The following is a 24645-nucleotide window of genomic DNA, read 5'->3' as shown; positions in this document are numbered from 1 at the left end:
ATACAGAGCATCGTGGACGAGTTCGCGGAGTGCAAGGCTCGTCGTATGCCCTTCAAATAATGCGCGCAGTAGGCTATTGATGTTTTATTATGAGCCATGTACAGTATGTCGCCGAATGTTTTTTTGTTTCTGAGTTACATGTTCGTTTGAAGGACTTAATGTACAAAATAACATAGTTGCACCCGGTAGTGTTGAAATTGGTAAACACAGTGCATTCAGTGAGGTTTGCACCGCCCTCCTTTTATTTCTGACTCTTCCTGTCACCACTCTGAGCGCTCATTCGTATGCCCTTCAAATAATGTGCGCAGTATAGGCTATTGATGTTTTATTATGAGCCATGTACAGTATCCTAATGTTTTTTGTTTCTGAGTTACATGTTCGTTTGAAGGACTTGATGTACTAAATAACATATAGTTGCACCCGGTAGTGTTGAAATTGGTAAACACCGCAGTTGCGGACATTTTGTAGCCTAAAATGATGTTATGATAAGCTTTAATAAAGGGCCCGGTCATTTGCCCCGTCCCCGGCCCGGCTCTGACTTGTTCCGCCACTGTCACTGATGTCACTGTTTGCGCTGCTTAACGACATCACGTGACGTCCACCCACTTTCGCTAACTCCACCCAATGTGTCCACCCACTTCCAGCCAGCACGGTTCAGCGCGGTTGTAGTCGAAATGCAACTCCAACAGCCCCGCTCAGCTCGACTCAGCTCGACTCGGCACGGCACGGCTCAGCCGCGTTTGTAGTGGAAAAGCGGCAATAGAGACAAACAACCATTCACACCCACATTCACACCTACGGTCAATTTAGAGCCACCAATTAGCCTAACCTGCATGTCTTTGGACTGTGGGGGAAACCAGCGCACCCGGAGGAAACCCATGCAGACATGGGGAGAACTTGCAAACTCCACACAGAAAGGCTCCCGTTGGCCACTGGGCTCAAACCCAGAACCTTCTCGCTGTGAGGCAACAGCACTAATCACTACACCACCGTGCCGCCAGTTGGATTTTTTAAAAATCATTTTGTGTTTGAGTCTGTTCTTGACAAATTATATTCTGAGGGCACTGAGTCATGGGTCCCCTGTATGCGATTCTGATTAGCCTGTGGACTTATCAGCCAGCTTTTGTGCACATATCTTAAACACTTGTGTGAGTTTGCCTTATTATATTCAGAGCTAGTGCATAATCATTTTTGATTTGACTAGCAACAATGCAAATTTAGAAAAACATCAAGTATCAGGTTCAGACTTGCCAGGAAGGTTTATTTATTTATTTATTTTGTTAATTAACCACAGCACTCTTGATCAAATCGGCAAGCACTGTCATTTTGAATATCTGGGTGTATCAAGGGAGGGAAAATTGCTCCGAGGTTCTATATTCATCTACCACACTGCTGTGCCACTCAGCACTCTGCAGGCAAATAGATTACAATTAGTCTGGTGTAATGGTCCATAAGCCCTGTTCTAAAGGCTGCTGGGAAACCTGCGGGACAATTGTGCATGACGTGATCTAAACAGCGCCGAATGGGAATTGAAGAAATAGTGTGCCTCGCGTTAACATTTAGACGTGCACATTATGCACTTTTTTTGGCCCCAGTTCCAGTGCAACAGAGCTGAGACTGTCATCTGTGTATTTAAACATTTAGTAAATGCAAAATCATCTGAGGTGCAACGCAAGATACTTTATTTTTCATTTGTAATGCATCACAAGCTCAATGCGTTTTAAAAAAGTACAAGAAAAAATTATTGGCTGCTGTTCCTCTGTCACAGTTGACAATTCATGAGTGCTGCTGCTATTTTATTCAATTACGATTTGAAAAACGACCAAAAACACCACTATGAAGACCTTTCTACCTTCCTGCAGGTGAGCACTACTGAAACCAAATTTAGCTGGTTTGTTTGTCAATTAATTTTAGAAATATTTTCCTAATGGATAGCCTACTAACACTGAAGTCCAAAGCTATTACAATGTGCTTGGCTTTAAGGGAATGAGGGTGTGGGTGGGAATGGGAGGGGGGATGGTGTTAAACAGTGTCCGTTCTGGCCACCAGAGGGAACGCCATTATAAAATCCCATTAACCTGATGAATTGGGTTGTAGCTGTTCAAGAGGCTCCTAATGCATAACAGAGAAAGGTCATGCAGTCACTGAAAATGTTATGCAGCACTGACTTCAATGGGCTTTGGCTAATGTGCATAAAAACAACCCAGTGGAAAGAAACCTGAACCAATTTCATAACATCTCAATCATCAGAGTGTGGACTACTCGACAAAAGTAAAACTGGCATGGTTATGATATGGTTTGTGACATGCATCGCAAGTAGGAGCATGCGTATATAGTTTCCACAGTGAAGGACTCAGGATGGAGGATGCGTAGGGTGTAATTTCATCACAATGCTTAGGTGCGTAATGAGATCATATGGCAGCATTGAGTGCGATGTAGGAATAATGCCTCATGCGGGAAACGGAGCTTTGTCTCGCAGCGTGCACAAAGCACACATTGTCAGAACATCTGCATTCCACAGCGGTGCCTCAACAACCACCATATGGCTGTAAAAATAGGCTGAGTATTTGGGCGCTTTGCTGGCACCCAACAATACATGATGCCAAATGAGAGAGACGTGGCTTTTAGATGTGCAAAGCCTTCCAGAGCAACTCATAAGTTAACGGCAATGAGGCTGGCACCAAAAGGAAGTTGAATTATGATGGCAGTAATCCATATTCCCAAGGAGATTATAGGGAGGAATAAAGCATGAAAATAGGCCTCTCGAGCAGAGAAGTGACATGAATGTGTGTCATTCATAAGGCCGAGATCTGATGAGTCTTATGGTCGAGCACGCTGAGCTCGGTATATAGAAATTGCTGAGAATTTTCAACAAGAAGGCCATGGGTGAAGCCCTGATGACATTTAAATTTGATTTAAAAAAAGATTATGAGCTGTTGCTTTTGCCTCTGAAGCTTAGTTGTAATAATGGATCCAAATACAGCCTTAATTTAGCTTCCCTGACCAAGTGTATGAATGGGGGGGTGAAGAATGAGATAAGAACAATACAAGAGGGGATATTATTAACTGCATTTCATGCGTTAACATTAAGGTGAATGAGAACAATGATATAGATCATATCCACACCCTCATCTTTCTAGTGAAATTAGTCCACATAGCTCAGAGGAGCAAAGCTGGAATTGAATAAAATCCAGGTAAAAGTGGGATGCCAGCATTAATCTGACAACTAATTGGAAAAGCTCATTGATGCACTTGCATGTATTAATCTAGTTTCACAGACATACCTGTGAGCAAATTAGTGCACACTTTTTAAAGCCTGATTTTCATTTTAACAGACTTTTCATATATACAGTAAATGCACCATTACACCATCTTTCATCTGCCAGAAAACATGCTTATCATGTATTGTAATGCTTTATGGGATACTACCATTGCTAATTCACTTTCTAAGGATTCTCAGCGTGTCACCGGATGAATTCCTGCCGAATATAAAAGAAAAGATAGCTCTGGAGCAGTGATTAGATGGGAGGGCTGAAATTTAAAATCATACAAACACTTAAAAAGACACATAGGCAGCTGCTTTGTGATTTCAAGCCAATACTGGGTTGACTTATTTCCTCTGAATACTAAACAAACCAAACAGAAAACTTACATTTGGTTTGTCCACTTGTAGTTTCTTCTCCAAATGCATTTTGATAAAAAAAAGGTAAATGATAGTTAAATAACCATAAGTAAATAATCCAACTCTCTCTCTCTCTCTCTCTCTCTCTCTCTATATATATATATATATATATATATATATATATATATATATTAGTGCTGTCAAGCGATTAAAATATTTAATTGCAATTAATGTCGCGACTGTCATAGTTAACTCGCGATTAATCGCAATTTAATCGCACATTTTTGTCACATGAAAAACGATTGTAATTCTCTTCTCAGCATAAAAAAGTGAATGGGCTTGCTCACCGTTCGAACTACGGGGGTACTCGGGGGATCCGAGATCCCCTGAAACAGACATGAGATCCCTTGAAAACATGATTTGGGAAATATTGGGGGGGTCTCTAAAATATTGGCAAAATGATGTTTATTGACATAGCAATCGTGTGTAACGGGAAGCATTTGCATATCCGAAGTGAGCGCGCGATGGAGATCCGCGCTCTGAGACAAGTGCAAGCACCCCCCCCCAAGGGAAAAAAGAGACCCCCTGAAAATATCGGCATAGTTCGAACACTGGTTGTACCAATGTTTTTTTTTTTTTATTGCAGAGCATAACACGTCTTGTCACAGCCACTGCAAAGTGGGGCTGGAGCCGCCGATGGGAAAACGAAACCTAAGCCGAGCACCGTGGCTCTTCGGGGGAGGGCAGAGGACTCTGGCTGTGCAGGGCGTGGCATCATGTCACAGAGCGTTAATCTCGCGATAAAAAAATTATCGCCGTTAAAATTGAGTCAAGTTAACGCGTTAATAACGCGACATTTTTGACAGCACTAATATATATATATATATATATATATATATATATATATATATATATATATATCTCAGGGGTGTCCAAACTGATCCATAAAGGGCCGTGTGGCTGCAGGTTTTCATTCCAGCCATGCAGCAGCACACCTGACTTGGCTCATTCAATCAACTGAACTGTCTTCACACAGTCAAATACTTGCAGCCACACCCACCCTTGATTAAAGGGTGGGTGTGTCAGTTGATTGAATAAGCCAAATTAGGTGTGCTGCTGCATGGCTGGAATGAAAACCTGCAGCCACACGGCCCTTTATGGATCAGTTTGGACACCTCTGATATATATATATATATATATATATACAGGGTGCGATTTGTCAAAAAACCAGAAGGGGGGGATGTTTTTTTTTAAAATCATGAAACGTCACAAAATTAAGGTAACAATAGGCTAACAGCTCAATAACATCCGATGATATCAAATGAATAACACTAAATGAAAACGAACACTAAACCAGAGATAGTAAATTCATCTTCCTACACAACAAAGTTTGCATTGCTTGTCGCGTTGCTGTGATGTTTCTGTCCCTCCGGATTAAATGGACAGTGACTCGAAAATCACTAAAATACATGAATATTAAATGAACAGTTTGCTCTGATGGCGCAGTTCACATTGTGCGCAGCTTTCCGATTTAAACTGTTTTTTTCTCATCCTTATACTTCCTGTTTCATGGACTGTAACGGATTTGCTTATTTAGTAATTTTAATACAGAATTTACTTTGAAATTATAATCAGACACTCCAACGCCCCCCCTAAAAAAAAAAAATCGGCCATGTGAAAAGGCGACATCCGCCAAAAGGCGCGCTGTTTGCATCCCTGCACATACATTGATACATTGTAGATAATAACAAAATCTTTGCGTTCTATGAGAATGCAAAGATATTGTTATTATCTACAATGTATCTATTTGCTGGGGACATTCGTGAACATCAAAGCTGCCACTTTGGGTCATTTTGAAAGTGAGTGCAATGTAGACCATAGAAAACTGTGTCACAACATGCCGGTCATGTCAACTTTTTTTTTGGTTTGTTTGTTTTATTGACGGGGTTGTCCCCGAGGATTTTTTTTCAGCAGAGATAAAAACCAGAGGTGGGGGATGATCCCCCCATCCCCCCCAGCAAATCGCACCATATATATATATATATATATATATATATATATATATATATATGGGTGGCAAGGTGGTGTAGTGGTTAGCGCTGTCGCCTCACAGCAAGAAGGTCCGGGTTCGAGCCCCGTGGCCGGCAAGGGCCTTTCTGTGTGGAGTTTGCATGTTCTCCCCGTGTCCGCGTGGGTTTCCTCCGGGTGCTCCGGTTTCCCCCACAGTCCAAAGACATGCAAGTTAGGTTAACTGGTGATTCTAAATTGACCGTAGGTGTGAATGGTTGTCTATGTGTCAGCCCTGTGATGATCTGGCGACTTGTCCAGGGCGTACCCTGCCTTTTGCCTGTAGTCAGCTGGGATAGGATCCAACTTGCCTGCGACCCTGTAGAACAGGATAAAGCAGCTAGAGATAATGAGATGATATATACACATTTTGGAAAGTGACTGCTTTCTCAATCACTGTTGATGTGCTATGGATGTCACTGACATCAAGTGAATAATATCAGCCGAAAGAGAAATCAAGTCTAGGGTCATTTTACTGTGTGCAATCGCCTGACGTGACTGTTACTGACAAATTGCAGGACTGTCCAGTCGTGGCCAGAAGCCCCAGCACTGATTCTTCATACCATTCTGTATATTTCCTTTTGACCACTGGTGATGCTGTTGCGCTTGATTTCAAACAGGTCCAAAGTAATATAATTTTTCCAGTTTTAGTTTTAACCAGGCACCACCTGAACTGATAATCACATCATCAGTTTTTCTTTGGCTAATCAGACACAAGGTATACCACCACTCTTGCCAGAGCAGTTGGGGGTTAGACGCCTTGCTCAAGGGCACTTCAGGCAGTCCTGCTGGTACAGGGAATCAAACCAGCAACTTTTTGGTCCTAAAGCTGCTTCTCTAACAATTAGGCCATGACTTCCCCCAAGCAGCAAAAATAATCAATTAAATGATGCCAAAAATGGAACCTACAATTCAGAGTCGTACTCTGGCAATTTTGCCTTTTTTTTTTTTGCCTGAGCTTTGTCTGACTTTTCTTCAGCACCATTAACTATTTAAGGCAAATGACCATTTCATCCACTCTAGCAAATGGATTCAAAATTTTGGCAATGATTAACAAAATCAAGGGATATCAAATGATAAAGGACTGGGGGTTTGAATGTGCATGTGATTACCATACAAAAGGAGAAAGTTACACAGTGTAAAAATTGGGTACTTTTCTGACCTTCAAATGGAAAATGAAACAACAAATATTGCAGCACAAACCACTGTTTCTTACCTTCATATATTGCTTTAAATCCTTGAGCACTCACAGCAAAATCTGTAGTGAACCACAGTGCCAGTATAGACCCCGAACTTACTATTGGCGATGGCAACATGAAGCCAGACAACCTGAAAGAGAGACCAAACAAGATTTCAATGACATTTAATATAATATTTACCAACCAGAGGTTTTTTTTTACATTAAATATGAACTCACTATGCTCTGGAAAGCACTGTTTAAAAAAAAAAAAGTCGTCAGCGTTCCATATCACAATAGTTCATATCTTCTCATCTCATTATCTCTAGCCGCTTTATCCTTCTACAGGGTCGCAGGCAAGCTGGAGCCTATCCCAGCTGACTACGGGCGAAAGGCGGGGTACACCCTGGACAAGTCGCCAGGGCTGACACAGACACAGACAACCATTCACACCTACGGTCAATTTAGAGTCATCAGTTAACCTAACCTGCATGTCTTTGGACTGTGGGGGAAACCGGAGTACCCGGAGGAAACCCACACGGACACGGGGAGAACATGCAAACTCCACACAGAAAGGCCCTCGCCGGCCCCGGGGCTCGAACCCAGGACCTTCTTGCTGTGAGGCGACAGCGCTAACCACTACACCACCGTGCCGCCCTAGTTCATATCTTGTCTCAAATAAAGATAAGCAAGTGACTTTTTTGTCAATCTGGATTGTTCAGTTATTGTTTTTGTTTGCAAAACAAAAAGGGCAAGATGGTGGTGTAGTGGTTAGCACTGTTGTCTCACAGCAAGAAGGTTCTGGGTTCAAGCCCAGTGGCTGATGGGGCCCTTTCTATGTGGAGTCTGCATGTTCTTCCTGTGTCTGCAGGGGTTTCCTTCAGGTGCTCAGGTTTCCCCCACAGTCCAAAGACATGTGGTTAGGTTAACATGGGGTGGCCTTGGGCTGAAGTACCCTTGAGCAAGGCACCAGTGAAGTTGAGTGTGCATATGACAAATAAAGGCTTCTTCTTCACCTGTTCATGATATTTTCTAACAAGTATAACTGGTTCTATTTTCCAAAATATAAAAAAGCTAGTAGCCCAATTTAAACCACTGTAACCCCAACCAGGCAGTTACTAAGGATGAATGAAGGCTGTAAAGGCATTGCTTGTTCATGAATGTGGTCTTTCTTTGTCCTGCGAGCTTCATACCTGACCAAATGAAAGTAAAAACCTCTCACTCGCATGACATTTTTGTTGCATCCTACAAGATCCCAGTCCCGATATACATCTCTAATCTTGACAAGGTTCTTTAACAATTTGTCCAGCTCCTCTTTGTATTGGTTTAGAACACATCATCAGTTCATTCTGAATAGTACATTACATCCCTAAAATCCATGGTAATTCCAGGACAACCTGAGTGCTGAATAGGCATTTTCTGGGTAGACGCAGCATGCTTTCTGTCGACATGCTCATATCACTGAGCCTCAGGATGTGGTCTCATTTCTGATCCTGCCCAGGTAAATTACAAGGACATAACAAGGGGGAGATCAACTAGGGGTCCCCTGAAGTAATGACAGCCTCTATGGCTCTCAGGTGAAAGGTCAGACATATTTATTTGATGAAAGCCCTGCTACCTACCCTGACCTCGTTCTTTAGGGAGCATGGTTAAGTGCTACTGCCTCGTCTGACCTTCAGTCTCCAGTCAAATGGAATTAAAAGACAGAACAAGCACACCCTTAAACCCTCCAAGGAAGTATCTACCTCAGAGGTACAGAAGGTTAGAGCCTGAATCTTTTGCCAATATCTGTTTTTATTTCCTTAGTTATACATAATTAAAGCAACTTAACCATGATATCACATATACATAAAAGTCAAATTTACTGAACAAAGTAATAATGTCTCTGAGGTTTGAATACTTTAGTGTGTGGCTGTGTAACAGTGATTCAACCAAATACAAATACATTATTCAGTATCAACAGATTTTGTGTTCTAAGTGGATAAAGCATTTGTGCTGTCATCCGGAGATGACGAGTTCAAACCCAGATGATGACACAGCCATTTGTGGCTGGGAGCCCAAGAGAGCAAAATTGGCCATACTCTCAGGGAGGGAGGGGTGGCATTCTCTCTCTCTCTGCTGTCAATTACAATGACACTAGCCAATCTTTTAGCTTATGCATACGGAGATGGGTGGATAGCACTTTCTTCAGAGTGTCACACCATCTCCGAATGTTGCATGAGCAACAGTTTGAACAGATAGGTTGACTTCATGTGCCTTGGAGGATGAGGAATCGCCTTCGCCCTCCCTAGTTGGAAGCTGTCATGTGACGGGGAGAGCTGTCTGGTGGGAGGGAACTGGCCATGACTAATTAGAAAGATCCATACAATCCAGGTCAAAAGTACCCTTAATAAGAATAGAGACAAGTGAATGTATGGATAAATGATTGTTGGGAGAAGACATGGTCACACTAAAATAAACTACACTTTTGGTTATGGATAAACATGAACATTACAATTATTTCAATTCTCAGCACACCATTCTGTCCGAAGTCTTCCTTCATGGAGTATCTGTTATGGATGCTGCTCAAAGTCTTTATTTATGTCAGACATGTCTTTGCCCAATCATTAATTCAGTATCATTTGAACCAGTAGTGCTGTCTGTTCCATCCGTTGAGAACAAACCCCATGATTTGTCTTATTTGAAATTCACACACTTTTTTTTTTTCTCCCTGTTTGTATTAATATATTGGAATACAAAGCAAAATCATTTAGTTTTTTCTCATCTAGCCTCGGTGAGAAAAACCAAATGACTGCTATTTGAACGTATCCGACAAATTATAGTCTTATTCACCAGAGGAGCATATTTGTTAACCCAGCAAACCCAAATTGGAAAGCTGTGCCTCTCATGTAAAGCTGGATATTATGATATGATTTTTATTCTTTGGGTTTGTTGATGTACAATACTGGACAAAAAGTCATGAATACATGAATTCCAATGGTTTTGTCTAAAAGAAAGAGGCTCAGCTTAAAATGTCTGCCTGGAGATGATGTGCAAGTAGTCATGCAAAGAATTTGTTTCAGATTGTGAACTTTTTACCCCCCCCACACACATACACAGAGGGTGTCTGATTAATGAGGTACTATGGACACAATGAGAAAGTTACAGCAAAGTGGGATAAGTGGTTTGGCATGTGCAAGTGAGCAGTCAGATATGATGCTTGTGGTGGGGAGAAAAACACCACATACATTAATGTGAACATGAGCAGCTGTAATGCATTTAGAAGGTTCATTCATTGATCCTAAGTAACTGCCTGGACAGGGATACATTGACAGTGTTCCAACATTTTTCCTTATTAGTTACATGTTCTGGCGGATTAAAGTAGGCTACTAGTTTGTGTTTTGGGAAATAGAACCAAAATTCTGGAGGCAGATACAAACAAAAATAACAGTTGTGCAAATATCTCCAATTGAGGCCAATTATGTACTTCCCAGAACAAGAAACAAACCAACCTACCTTCCAGTTTTGGCTATGCCTTCTTCAGATTTAACACTAAATACAGGTATTGATATTTGAAGCACTACACGGCTATAGATTGTGGCATTGCATGACAATCCTACTTCTTTCAGCTGCTCCCGTTAGGGGTCACCAAAGCAGATCTGTTCCATGTTGGTTAAACCAGATACCCTTCCTGATTCAACCCTCCCCAATCTATCTAGGCTTGGGACCAGCACTAAGTATGCTTAACCCCAGTATTTTACCTAATATGCATGGACTGTGGGAGAAACCAGAGCACCCAGAGGAAACCCACACAGACATGGGGAGAACATTCAAACTCTACACAGAAAGGTCTCCACTGGCTGTGAGGTTCGAACCCAGAACCTTCTTACTATGAGGCGACAGGACTAACCACTGCACCACCATGCCACCCTACACTATGTTGTGTTACATTCCTTCTAGCTATTCCGTATTGCGTATAGAATGTAAAATGCAAGCTTACTATAAATAATATTGATCCTGATAAGATGATTACTGAAGATGAATGAATGGGAACATTAAAAGGGGTATTAATTCTGATATTGCAACCATCAGTAAAATGTCTTAATGTCACTCATGAGCTCACAGCAATTTACAGCAAAAGTGCTCTTATCATCAGGTTCATGGAAAATGTATTGGTACAAAAATTAAGGGAGGCGTTGTATTCAAACAAAAAGCATTTCAGTGTAAATAATTATTCGTGGTAACAAGCTGTGTTTAAAAAATATATATATAGCAGCTGTTTGAAGACTACCTTACCTTATATTCAGTACACATTTTCTTACCCTAACACACACACGAGCGCACACACACATTCGCGCACACACACACACACACACACACACACCTACTCTGGTTTAAGCTTCAGCTTCAACGGTGTTTAAATGTTCCATGCAATTTGATTCCATAAATAAATAAAACATCTTATTTTCCATTAGATTGTGTTCATTCACCATGGGATGAATTAAAGAAACAAACTCATAAACATTACCAGAAAATATGAACCCAGCTATTAAGATTGTTGAGGAACATTACTATTTTACCATCTTAACAGCATCCATACAAAATTTCGGAAATTATCACCAGTAAGTAATGTGTTACTTACAGTGTCTTACAAAAGGATTCTTCCCCCTTGGTGTTTGTCCTGTTTTGTCACATTACAAGCTGGAATTAAATGGATCTTTTTTTTTTTTGGGGGGGGGGGTTAGCATCATTTGATTTACACAACATGCCTACCACTTTAAAGGAGCAAATTGTTGTTTTATTGTGACACAAACAACAATTTAGATGAAAAAACAGAAATCTGGAGTGTGCAAAGGTATTCACCCCAAGTCAATACTTTGTAGAGCCACCTTTTGCTGCAGTTACAGCTGCAAGTCTCTTGGGGTGTGTCTCTATTAGCTTAGCACATCTAGCCACTGGGATGTTATCTTTGGTGTCTTTGTTGCATCTCTGATTAATGCCCTCCTTGCCCGGTCTGTGAGTTTTGGTGGGCAGGCTTCTCTTGTCAGGTTTGTAGTGGTGACATGTTCTTTCCATTTTGCTATAATGGATTTAATGGTGCTCCCTGGGATATTCAAAATTTGGGATATTTTTTATAACCCAACCCTGATCTATACTTCTCAACAACTTTGTCTCTGACCTGTTTGGAGGCTCCTTGGTTCTCATATTGCTTGCTTAGTAGTGTTGCAGAGTCCGGGTCCTTCCAGAACAGGTTGATTTATACAGACATCATGTGACACTTTGATTGCACACAGGTGGATCTTAATCAACTACTTACAGTATGTGACTTATGAAGTGAATTGGTTGGACCAGCTCTTATTTAGGGATTTCATACGAAAGGGGGTGAATACTTATGCACACTCCAGATTTCTGTTTTTTCATCTTAGTTATTGTTTGTGTCACAATAAAACAACAGTTTTCACCTTTAAAGTGGTAGGCATGTTGTGTAAATCAAATGGTGCTAACCCTCCAAAAATCCATTTTAATTCCAGCTTGTAATGCAACAAAACAGGACAAACACCAAGGGGGATGAATACTTTTGCAAGACACTGTATGGGCATGATTTTGTAGCATTTTCAGAAGGAATGTTTGAAATGGGGGTGGCACGGTGGTGTAGTGGTTAGCGCTGTCGCCTCACAGCAAGAAGGTCCTGGGTTCGAGCCCCGTGGCCGGCGAGGGCCTTTCTGTGCGGAGTTTGCATGTTCTCCCCGTGTCCGCGTGGGTTTCCTCCGGGTGCTCCGGTTTCCCCCACAGTCCAAAGACATGCAGGTTAGGCTAACTGGTGACTCTAAATTGACCGTAGGTGTGAATGTGAATGGTTGGCTGTGTCTATGTGTCAGCCCTGTGATAACCTGGCGACTTGTCCAGGGTGTACCCCGCCTTTCGCCCGTAGTCAGCCGGGATAGGCTCCAGCTTGCCTGTGACCCTGTAGAAGGATAAAGCGGCTAGAGATAATGAGATGAGATGTTTGAAACGGACATGGAATACTACAAAGTAAAATTAGGGGGATATATATAGTGATGGAGTGCCCGTCACTGCAATTGAGTATGCACTCTGACTGCCATACCAACAAGCCTGGCTCTTTGGTGTTGTGGTCAGGGTGCAGGTTTGGTACCCAGTAGACCTGGGTTTAAGGCAGGATGAGGTGACTGATTTCTGACTTTGCTAAACTTCATATCTTCACACACCATCATGTAATATTCTTTATATTATTTGGACACATCCACAAAAAAAAAAAATACACAAGTTAGGGGTGGCACGGTGGTGTAGTGGTTAGCGCTGTCGCCTCACAGCAAGAAGGTCCAGGTTCGAGCCCAGTGGCTGGCGGGGGCCTTTCTGTGTGGAATTTGCATGTTCTCCCCGTGTCTGCGTGGGTTTCCTCCGGGTGCTCCGGTTTCCCCCACAGTCCACAATTAGGTTAACATGGGGCGGCCTTGGGCTGAAGTGCCCTTGAGCAAGGTACCGAACCCCTGACTGCTCCCCGGGCGCTCTAGTGTGGCTGCCCACTGCTCTGGGTGTGCGTGTGTTCACTGCTTCAGATGGGTTAAATGCAGAGGATGAATTTCACTGTGCTTGAAGAATTTTAATTTTGAACCAGTTTGCCATTTTGACAACGCACGTCTAGTCAGTGGGAAAATACTGGGAGTGATGGCATCAGAGTGAAATATCAGGAATTATTATACATACAGGACACTTTTACAATGGAATGTGTTCTATTCCCTTCTAGCGGGTTTCATTCATTTGGTTTGATAGCATGTCGCTTATCTTACGTGTATTACATCACTCTACCCAATGGAGAATGAGTGTTGAATATGGTTTACGATATTGCAAGGTGGTCAAGACAACATAACGTCACACGTCAGAGCTGATGCAAATATCCAATGAGAAAGTTTTCTTCTGCACATGCGCAGAATCATTTCTTTATTCACCAGGAAAGAGAAAGATGCGTTGAACACCTAAAAGGCTACCAAAATGTCATTAGATATTCTTCATGCATATTTACAAGACAAAAACATGCCAACAGACATCGGAAAACTGGAAAAGAGAGTGTGTATGTATAATAATAATAATAATAATAATAATAATAGGGCGGCACGGTGGTGTAGTGGTTAGCGCTGTCGCCTCACAGCAAGAAGGTCCTGGGTTCGAGCCCTGGGGCCGGCGAGGGCCTTTCTGTGCGGAGTTTGCATGTTCTCCCCGTGTCCGCGTGGGTTTCCTCCGGGTGCTCCGGTTTCCCCCACAGTCCAAAGACATGCAGGTTAGGTTAACTGGTGACTCTAAATTGAGCGTAGGTGTGAATGTGAGTGTGAATGGTTGTCTGTGTCTATGTGTCAGCCCTGTGATGACCTGGCGACTTGTCCAGGGTGTACCCCGCCTTTCGCCCGTAGTCAGTTGGGATAGGCTCCAGCTTGCCTGCGACCCTGTAGAAGGATAAAGCGGCTAGAGATAATGAGATGAGATGAGATAATAATAATGTCTGGCTTTTTTGTGTATATCAGATATATTCCATTCAGATAGCATGATACTGAACTCATCTTCAACTCGTTCAGTATCATGCTAGCTGAATGGAATATATCTGATATACCACTCAACGCCAGCCAAAAGTTATTCACTCAGATCCGTGATGTATTTTGTATGAAAAATGTGAATTTTTTTCAACGCGAGAAGATAAACTTCATATCTTCAAGCCAATGTGTGATGTTCTTTTTATTATATCGACACATTCACAAACAAAAAGTACCCAAATTTATCAAAAAAATTCATCGATTTCCTCACAAGTGACATAGAGAGATTTATGTCACAGTTTTGGTTCACCTAGCCACAGAAAAGTCAGGAAGCCCATGCTGACCCCTGTCCACTGCCAAAAGCGCCTACAACAGGCACATGACCATCAGAACTGGACCATGGGGCAATGGAAGAAGGTGGCCTGGTCTGATGAATCACATTTTATGCCATGTGGCTGGCTGAGTACATGTGCACTGCTTATTCGAGGAAAAGATGGCACCAGGATGCACTATGGGAAGGAGGCAAGCCAGCAGAGGCAGGGTGATGCCCTGGACAATGTTCTGCTGAGAAATGGTAGGTCCGAGCATTAACGTGGATGCTACTTTGACATGTACCACCGACCTAAAAATTGTTGCAGACCAAGTACACCACTTCATGGCAAAGGTATTCCCTAACAGCAGTGGTCTCTTTCAACAGGATAATGTTGACTCGGCCTCCAAATTCCCCAGATCTCATTCGGATTGAGCACTTGTGGGATGTGCTGGACAAACAAGACCAATCCATGGAGGCCCCACCTCATAACTTAAGGAGTTAAAGGATCAAATGGTAACGTTTTGGTGCCAGATACCACAGCACACCTTCAGTGGTCTTGTGGAGTCCAGGCCTTGATGTGTCAGAGCTGTTTTGTTGGCACAAGGGGAATCGTCACAATATTAAACAGGTGGTTTTAATGTCATGGCTGATCAGTGTACACACACACCTGATATACAGAATGATTGGTGCAAAGGTTTAAAAAAAAAACAGTAGAACTGACAGCTATGTTTACTCATCAAAGTAAGCTCCTTGCTCCACACAATGCCATGAGAACTCACAGGGACTAAAGGGCTGTGTGGTAAGAATAAAACCACTTGTTAGTGAGACGATTCAGAAGAAAAGGCTTCAGTTTGCTAGAGAGCATAAAGACCAGACTCTGGAGCAATGGAAAAAGGTCATGTGGTCTGATGAGTCCAGATTTACCCGATACCAGAGCGATGGGCATGTCAGGGAAGCACATGAAGCGATGCACTCATCATGCATAGTGGTCACTGTACAAGCCTCTGGAGGCAGTGTTATGATCTGTGGTTGCTTCAGTTGGTCAGGTCGAGGCTCATCAATGTTATGTGGCAATAAAATGAACTTTTAGTGTGTGTGGCTGTCTTTGGCCAGGCAGTGTATAGGCTTGATGAACCAATTTACTCGCAACTGCAGCATAGCAGGAATCAAAGTTGAAAAGATATGTGAACATATTAGAAAATGTTCTTAATTCTTCTTGTGTACCACATTTTAGAATATCTATATATACATGTGAAAAATTAAAGACAAAAATATTGGCTCTGTTACCCTGTAGCATTTTGCTCGCACTGTTTCTGTCCACTTATCCCCTTAGGCCCCAGTCACACCGCCCAAACTTTGCTGGAGCGTTCCTTGAACGGTAGGGAGGGGGGGCCGAATTTCGACAACGCTCGTCACCGCGCACAAAATGGGAAAAAAATCGAAAACACGGGCGTTGGCTTAGCGGTGCACTGCTGAAGCCGGCGTTGCTTTAGCGTTGGTTTAGCAGTAGCGAGCGTTGGTTTAGTGGTGACGCGAGCGTTGGTATAGCGGCGTTCTGCGCATGCGGGCTTTGGCTCGGCGGGGGTATAAAGTTGGTTTAGCACCAATCATAGCAAGTCTCTCAGCATCTATGGTGATACAGTTTTACTGTAACTTTGAGCAAATTCGATATAGATGAGGTCTGAACTCAACGGCAGCTCGATTCCAAATGAGCTCCTGGTCCATTTCTCCCCGTATTTATAGCCAAATTCTGGTCCCGCTCCGACACCTCTATACCAACGCCAAACCAAAGTTCATCGCTGCCATGGATAGCTGCTTCAACGCCCGACACCATTCCAGCAACCCCGTGTCCGCTCGTAAAACGCTTACAACCGCTCCACCGAAGTTTGTGCAACGTTTAATCACCGCCCGGGCAACGCTGGCGAAGCAGCGGTGGTCCAGCGTTCAAGATTTCTGCGTTGGCCTAGCGGACCCAAGCGTCCACGAACTTGCGTCTAGCGGTGCCAAACTTTGACTGGGCGTTGGTGGAGCGGGGGTGAACTTTGCCGGGGCGGAAAATTGCCCCCTCCTCACCGCTTGCAATATTTTGTGCAGCTCAAAACTTTCGGAGCGGTAGGAGGGCCCCTCGAGAAACATCAGCGGTGGCCGAGCGTATACGGCATTGCTTTAACGGGGGCCAACTTTTGTTAAACGGTGGTGAACGGTTACGAGCGGTGATGAATTTTTTTCACCACTCCAGGAACGCTCCATCAAAGTTCGGGCGGTGTGACCAGGGTCTTAGAGTGAAGAGTCACTGCAAATCAATACAAATTTATTCTGACCAATCACCTTTATCATCTCATTATCTCTAGCTGCTTTATCCTGTTCTACAGGGTCGCAGGCAAGCTGGAGCCTATCCCAGCTGACTACGGGCGAAAGGCGGGGTACACCCTGGACAAGTCGCCAGGTCATCACAGGGCTGACACACAGACAACCATTCACACTCACATTCACACCTACGCTCAATTTAGAGTCACCAGTTAACCTAACCTGCATGTCTTTGGACTGTGGGGGAAACCGGAGCACCTGGAGGAAACCCACGCAGACACGGGGAGAACATGCAAACTCCGCACAGAAAGGCCCTCGCCGGCCATGGGGCTCGAACCCGGACCTTCTTGCTGTGAGGCGACAGCGCTAACCACTACACCACTGTGCCGCCCACCTTTATCATATAATGAAATATTTCTGTCCTGATGGGAGTGGTCTCTTCACTGTCCCCATCCGCAGGGCACGAGGGCTCACTGAATGATTTAATGAGTATGAAAATGATGTTAATCATATTGCATGGTCTTCATTGTGAATAAACCTTTGGCAAGTGTCATATCTGAACTTTAAACAAGAGCTTAATAAAGTTTGACTCACGATGTGCTGTGTACATCATAACTCGCCCATTTTTGTGAAGCGTGCCAGTTCTAGAGTTGTCTGTAATTTCATTATGTTGAAAAGGAACAAATTTTGATTGATTGTTCAGTTTGGCCCATTAGGTTATGTGCAATCGGGTCTGAATACTGAAATATTTCAGGCACCTTTTGGCTGTTTTTTTTTTTTTCATGGAGGAAAAAATTCACACTCGATACATCTTGAGACAGGCATAAATAATTTTGTGTCTCAACTGCTGGAAATACTGTATTGCCATGTTTTTTTCTTAGCTTGGTGTGGAATGTCGCGTCTCACATTGCAGATGTTACTTATACTGAGCATCCGTCCCTACTCAGATGGTATTTCTTTCAACAAAAATTGCAGCAGGTTGTTTTTGGTTTCCTTCAATGCTTAATTCTCAGGGCACATCTATTATGACATCTTTTGTTCCTTCGCATCGCTTCATAAAATAATAGTCACTTTTCATATGATGTCAACTTTTGGACAACTGGGCTGTTGTGCAAAACTTGACTTGTACCGCAAGTCAAAGAGTGGCTAGGCTTATGTTTGAGTGAATCACAGTGGTGTCCAACAATCTGTCTGCTTGATAGCTGATAATAGCATTTTGAAAATAAATTGATTGATGGCCTGTGGAGAAGCACGGTGGTGTAGTGGTTGGCACTGTTGCCTCACAGAAAGAAGGTTCTGGGTTCGAGCCCAGTGGCCAATGGGGGCTTTTCTTTGTGGAGTTTGCATGTTCTCCCTGTGTATGTGTGGGTTTCCTCCAGGTGCTCCGGTTTCCCCTACAGTTCAGACATGCAGGTTAGGCTAATTGGTGACTCTAAATTGACCGTAGGTGTGAATGTGAGTGTGAATGGTTGTTTGTCTCTATGTATCAGCCCTGCGATGATCTGGAGACTTGTCCAGGGTGTACCCCGCCTCTCGCACATAGTCAGTTGGGATAAACTTCAGCTTGCCTGCTACCCTGCACAAGATAAGTGGTTATAGATAATGGATTGATGATGGACTGTGGGTTTTTCTTTAAAAAAAAAATCAAAAACTTTCAACATTAAACATGTTGGAGAAAGGCGACATCACAAAGTTTTCTGTATCTACTTTTTTTTTTAAGCAATAAGGTCCTCAAATGTTCTTCCCAACAAATCTGAAAAGAACTTTTTTCCCCCGTTAATCAAACCTCAGGTCTTGGCTACCTGCTTCCTGTGAACACTGTAATTTTAAAGTGGTTGAACAATTTCATTTTTCCGGGAGGCAAGCTCAGTCCCTTGTTCGAAAACCCTCCCAAAATGAGACTGTATTGAATGCATCATGAAACGGCCACCAGGTGCAACATTTATCATTATGTTAAAGGGTGAGCACACCCCTGCTGACCACCACTGGTGTGGACACAATATATTGGTATATCCATCACATGGCTCAGCAAGCCTAGCCACTCTTTGACTTGCGGTACAAGTGCATCAATCATGAAGCCAGTAACTCTCTTGGCCTGCTGCAGAATTGAATTCCTCACAGAACCCCTGTCCATGCCCCCTGAACAGTTTTACACAGTTTCCTTCTCATGATGCCCAAAAATGTGGAATTAGTCCTGTAAAGAAACTCGAGCCAAGTATTGATCTAGGTCTGTGTTCCCCCTTCCTCTCAGACATACAGTACACTCAGCTGCTAGTTTATTAGCAAATCATCATACAAGCACTCATTTGGCCTTACAGATGCACTTTGCAGGTAGTAGCAGTACTATAGTGGAACTATTTCCCAAAATATCAACCAACCAATAGCCTAATTTAAACCAGTACAACCCTGACCAGGCAGTTACTAAGGATGAATGAACTTTGTGAATGCATTACCTCACATGAAGGCAGCGGGGAACCGTGAGGACCTTTTAGGCCTTCGGAGAAGGCCCAAACACGTCAGCATTTCAAATGTTACATTTAATTTCTTTCATGATTTCATTCTAATTATTCTCTTCTAATTTGGCCTCATTTTCTATCAAATTTGCTTCAGAAATGAAAGGGTTACTGTCCTGAAAACATTAAAACAGAGTTATCCAATGAGATTGTTTTGTTTGTTGTCTCTAGGCTGAGAAGAGTTTAGAGCTGGCTCACTCATTGGTTTGGACTTCACTGCCGGGACAGAAGGTCATGGGAGTGTATGTTTATGTAGGAAGTGACAGATGAATGAGATTTTGATTTATAGTGGGAGGGACCAAAAATTTATCATCCTAGGCCTGCTCGAAGGCCAACGCGAGCTTAACCGCGAGTCGGTGGCGTCAGCGCAGCAGAGTCACCTTCCAGCCGGTGTAGCATTCATCCAGCCCGTGTTAACGAATGCTAATAAAGCAGTCAAGCCAGTGCTATCTATCGAGAGCAAGTAGCACAGGCTAATGACCAAGAAACTAAGATTTCCGTTTCCAGACTCTTTTTCCACACACGTTCGCTACAGTATTTTTCACTCACATTTAAGTATTCATTACCCTACAGTATGTAATTTGCTTAGTTACTTTTAAAATCAACATCAACAACTACACGCAACGGAGTGACCTGGCAGCCTACCGCTAATCCCTTGCAAAATCCTTTGCTCTGTTGGTTTTTTGGTGTCTGGCGAAGTTTTGGCTGAGCTCAAGTCCCAGCTCTAATAGTAACAGTTCGGCAGTGCATGAAGGTTAATGAGCATGATCTTTCTTGGTCCTTCGATATCTGACCTCATGTAAAACTGCTTAAATAACTTTGTAGTTATTCAAGTCAGCCAAACATCCTGTGAACAATTTGCTTTTACTCTCATGCAGTCAAAAAGATCCACTGCTACATAATGATAACCAGTTTCTCTTTTTCCTTTCTTTCTTTTGTTCAGCAAGTAGATTCTAGCTCACCTTTCTCGCTTCTCTGAGCTTACTTTTCTCAGGTATGCAAATTCACAAGGTTAACCTTCACTTCGATGAACTCACTGATACTGAGTCAAACTCCCTTTTCATGTCTGTCCCTTTTCAGATTCAAGCGCCTAATTTGTGCTCGCTCTGACTCCTGTCTTTTTTTAGCCTTAAAGATTGTAACTCAAGTAGTGCAGCGGAAATGGGTTTGTCTGTTTCTTGTATTTTTTTTAAAGGAGTAAGGCTCATGGCTACAAACAGAAATAACTGTGAACAAAATAAGACATGTAGCATTAAGCTATAGTCTCACTACCGGTACTCTTAGATAGTGAACTTATAACACACTCAGGGGGGAAAAAAAAGAATACAAAACATTCCTTTTTGCTGGGGTATGCACCTTTTGTGCCTTTAGTACATATGATTTACCGAGAAAGTTGTAGCCTTGAGTGTACCACCATATTGTGAGGAAGAAGGCACAATTTAGTGCAACAACCCCAAATCAGAAAAAGCTTGGATGGTATAGAAAATACAAATAAAAATAGAAAGCATCGATTTCTAAATTTACTTTGACTTGTGTTTCATTGTATTTCAGACAGTATGACCCCAAGATATTTCATGTTTTGCTGGTCAACTTCATTTCATTTGTGAATATACAGCCATTCTTGCATTTCAGGCCTGTAACATATTCCAAAAAAAAAAAGTGATGACAAAGGCCATTTTGAGCATACGTCAAGAACATTTTCCAGTAATAATAAATAGAAGTAGAATCAATAACTGAGGTGATGAAATACTCTGTACGTTGTGCAACATTTGACATTGTACCCTACTTTGGATTCTCATACCAAGTGTGATCGAAATTATTTATTGCCCATATGTGGGCTGACTGAAAAGCTTGAGCTTGAGCTTTTCAGTACAAACATGCTCATAAAATGTCAGATTGTTGTCATGGTAGTATATTGCATAGATATCATACGCATATTACACTGGGAGGCTGATACGCTTGGTAGCAATAAATAAATCTCATCTCATCTGATTATCTCTAGCCGCTTTATCCTGTTCTACAGAGTCGCAGGCAAGCTGGAGCCTATCCCAGCTGACTACGGGTGAAAGGCGGGGTACACCCTGGACAAGTCGCCAGGTCATCACAGGGCTGACACATAGACACAGACAACCATTCACATTCACACCTACGGTCAATTTAGAGTCACCAGTTAACCTAAACTGCATGTCTTTGGACTGTGGGGGAAACCGGAGCACCCGGAGGAAACCCACGTGGACACGGGGAGAACATGCAAACTCCACACAGAAAGGCCCTCGCCGGCCACGGGGCTCGAACCCGGACCTTCTTGTTGTGAGGCGACAGCACTAACCACTACACCACCGTGCCGCCGCAATAAATAAATAAATAAATAAATAAACAGGTTTTCAAGTGGATACCTACCAGACTTAATATTTCATTAATAGGCACATGATGCCTCTGGGAGGCTCAACAGTGAATTCTGGCATCCCACAACCAATCTACTGTAGCATTTGGAGACCAGTTTTGATTTGTCCTCTTCTTCCACAGCCTACCTACAATTGTAATTTCCTCATCATCCTACAAATCTGTTTACCTCGAACTGAAAATTTGTTTAATTCAGTGCTGGAAGGGAGATGAAGAAAAAGAAAGGAAGACAAAGATGACGAAAGAAGACGTGAAGGTCAGTGAACTTGGATTCTTGCTTGGGGAATTGTTTTGGTGGGTCCAATAAAGCATTATGCTCACAGTTTAAGCCTCTTTGAAGTAAAGTGCTATTCCTGCTGGGCCACATTGTGGTTTAGTGGTTAGAACTGTCACCTCATAGCAAGAAGGTTCTGGGTTCGAGCCTAGTGGCCGATGGGGGCCTTTCTGTGTGGAGTTTGCATGTTCTCCCTGTGTCTGCGTGGGTTTCCTCCGGGTGCTCCGGTTTCCCCCACAGTCCAAAGACATGCAGGTTAGGCTAATTGGTGGCTCTAAATTGACCGTAGGTGTGAATAGTTGTTTGTCTCTATGTATCAGCCCTATGATGATCTAGCAACTTGTCCAGGGTATACCCCACCTCTCGCCCATAGTCAGCAGGGATAGGCTCCAGCTTGCCCAGGATAAGTGGTTACAGATAATGGATGGATGTAGTATAAGTGGCAAACACTTAATTTACCAACCACATACCAGGCTTTTAGTTTTTGGAAGGAAACTGTAAATGACACTAGTGTTGATTTATTTTAGTTTTATATTACATTACATTAATGGCATTGAGCAGACACTCTTATCCAGAGTGATGTGCAACATCTCAGAGCAGCCTGGGGAGCAGGTGCCTTGCTCAAGGACACTTCATCCCTGCTGTTCCAGGGAATTGAACCAGCAACCTTTTTGGTCCCAAAGCTATTTGTTTATCCACTAGGCCATGGCTTCCCCTGTAAGTTTGTCACAAATTTATCAGAAACACAACTAAGATGATTTAAATTTTGATTAGCTTAACAGTCACGAAGATAAACAAAAATCAACAACAACCTGGACATGATGAAACTGTTGGAATAAAACTGCAGCTCTGAAGATAGATAGATACTATTGCATCTGATGACCATTGTTGGCTCTAACATACACTCTGCAAAGGGAGGGGGTAACAGTTGGTTGCAATCTGCAACTTCACCACTAGATGCCACTAAATCCTACATAGTGCACCTTTAACCAACATGGCTCATGTTTCCCACAGATCATGAACCTTATGGAACTACAGGACATATTTAATTTAATCTCTTTTGAATTTTATCATATGTGCAAACACAGATTAATATTTCAGTCTATTCTAGTTATGTTTCTTGAGTTTTTTATTTGACACATTATTATTATTATTATTATTATTATTATTATTAGCTGGACAAGTGAATCACATGCATACACTTGTTTCTGAAACTCATTCTCATCTCATTATCTCTAGCCACTTTATCCTGTTCTACAGGGTCGCAGGCAAGCTGGAGCCTATCCCAGCTGACTACGGGCGAAAGGCGGGGTACACCCTGGACAAGTCGCCAGGTCATCACAGGGCTGACACATAGACACAGACAACCATTCACACTCACATTCACACCTACGGTCAATTTAGAGTCACCAGTTAACCTAACCTGCATGTCTTTGGACTGTGGGGGAAACCGGAGCACCCGGAGGAAACCCACGCGGACACGGGAAGAACATCCAAACTCCGCACAGAAAGGCCCTCGCCGGCCACGGAGCTCGAACCCGGACCTTCTTGCTGTGAGGCGACAGCGCTAACCACTACACCACCGTGCCGCCCTGTTTCTGAAACTCATCTCATCTCATTATCTCTAGCCGCTTTATCCTTCTACAGGGTCGCAGGCAAGCTGGAGCCCATCCCAGCTGACTATGGGCGAAAGGCAGGGTACACCCTGGACAAGTCGCCAAGTCATCACAGGGCTGACACATAGACACAGACAACCATTCACACTCACATTCACACCTACGGTCAATTTAGAGTCACCAGTTAACCTAACCTGCATGTCTTTGGACTGTGGGGGAAACCGGAGAACCCGGAGGAAACCCACGCGGACACGGGGAGAACATGCAAACTCCGCACAGAAAGGCCCTCGCCGGCCCCGGGGCTCGAACCCAGGACCTTCTTGCTGTGAGGCGACAGCGCTAACCACTACACCACCGTGCCGCCCTGTTTCTGAAACTAATAACTCAAATAAAAAATATTTTCAATGTTGTAATAAATTCCCCCAGCAAACGTTCAGCTGAGAAATAACTGAACAATTGTGAAATAAGAACAAAATGTATGTATACACCATGTGATTTTGCCGGCATGTGCCTATAAAGACTGGAGTAAAAATGAAGACAGCAATATTATTCCACCCACTCACTTATAACCCGAAACCTACAGTACATCAAATCAAACAGATTATGTGGGGGAGGAAGGAATCATTGGCAAAGCAGGATTTTAGGAGTCACTCAGAAGAGAAGACAGCAGGATACATGCTTCATAGTTTCTTTGTGGTTTGGGGGAGGGGGAAGTAAACACAAAATTCTGACTATTTAAATGAAAATATATGACACGTATTTTCGTGTTGAAAGTACGAGAAGTACAAGGTCTAATTAACCCTTTGTGGTAAGACTCCTTTCCTTTAACA

General features: G+C 42.9%; 1 protein-coding gene across 1 annotated transcript in view; it reads right to left on the bottom strand.

Moving 5' to 3' along the window:
* Window positions 1-24645, bottom strand: part of csmd1a (CUB and Sushi multiple domains 1a) — an 800422-nt gene that overhangs the window by 663766 nt on the left and 112011 nt on the right. The window contains exon 2 of the mRNA XM_060924925.1: window positions 6906-7018. Within this exon, the coding sequence (XP_060780908.1) occupies window positions 6906-7018 (113 nt within the window). The remainder of the gene's footprint in view (window positions 1-6905; window positions 7019-24645) is intronic.

The sequence above is a fragment of the Neoarius graeffei genome, chromosome 7, assembly GCF_027579695.1.
Source record: "Neoarius graeffei isolate fNeoGra1 chromosome 7, fNeoGra1.pri, whole genome shotgun sequence".
Lineage (NCBI taxonomy): Eukaryota > Metazoa > Chordata > Actinopteri > Siluriformes > Ariidae > Neoarius > Neoarius graeffei.
This window is presented reverse-complemented; position numbering and strand designations above follow the sequence as displayed.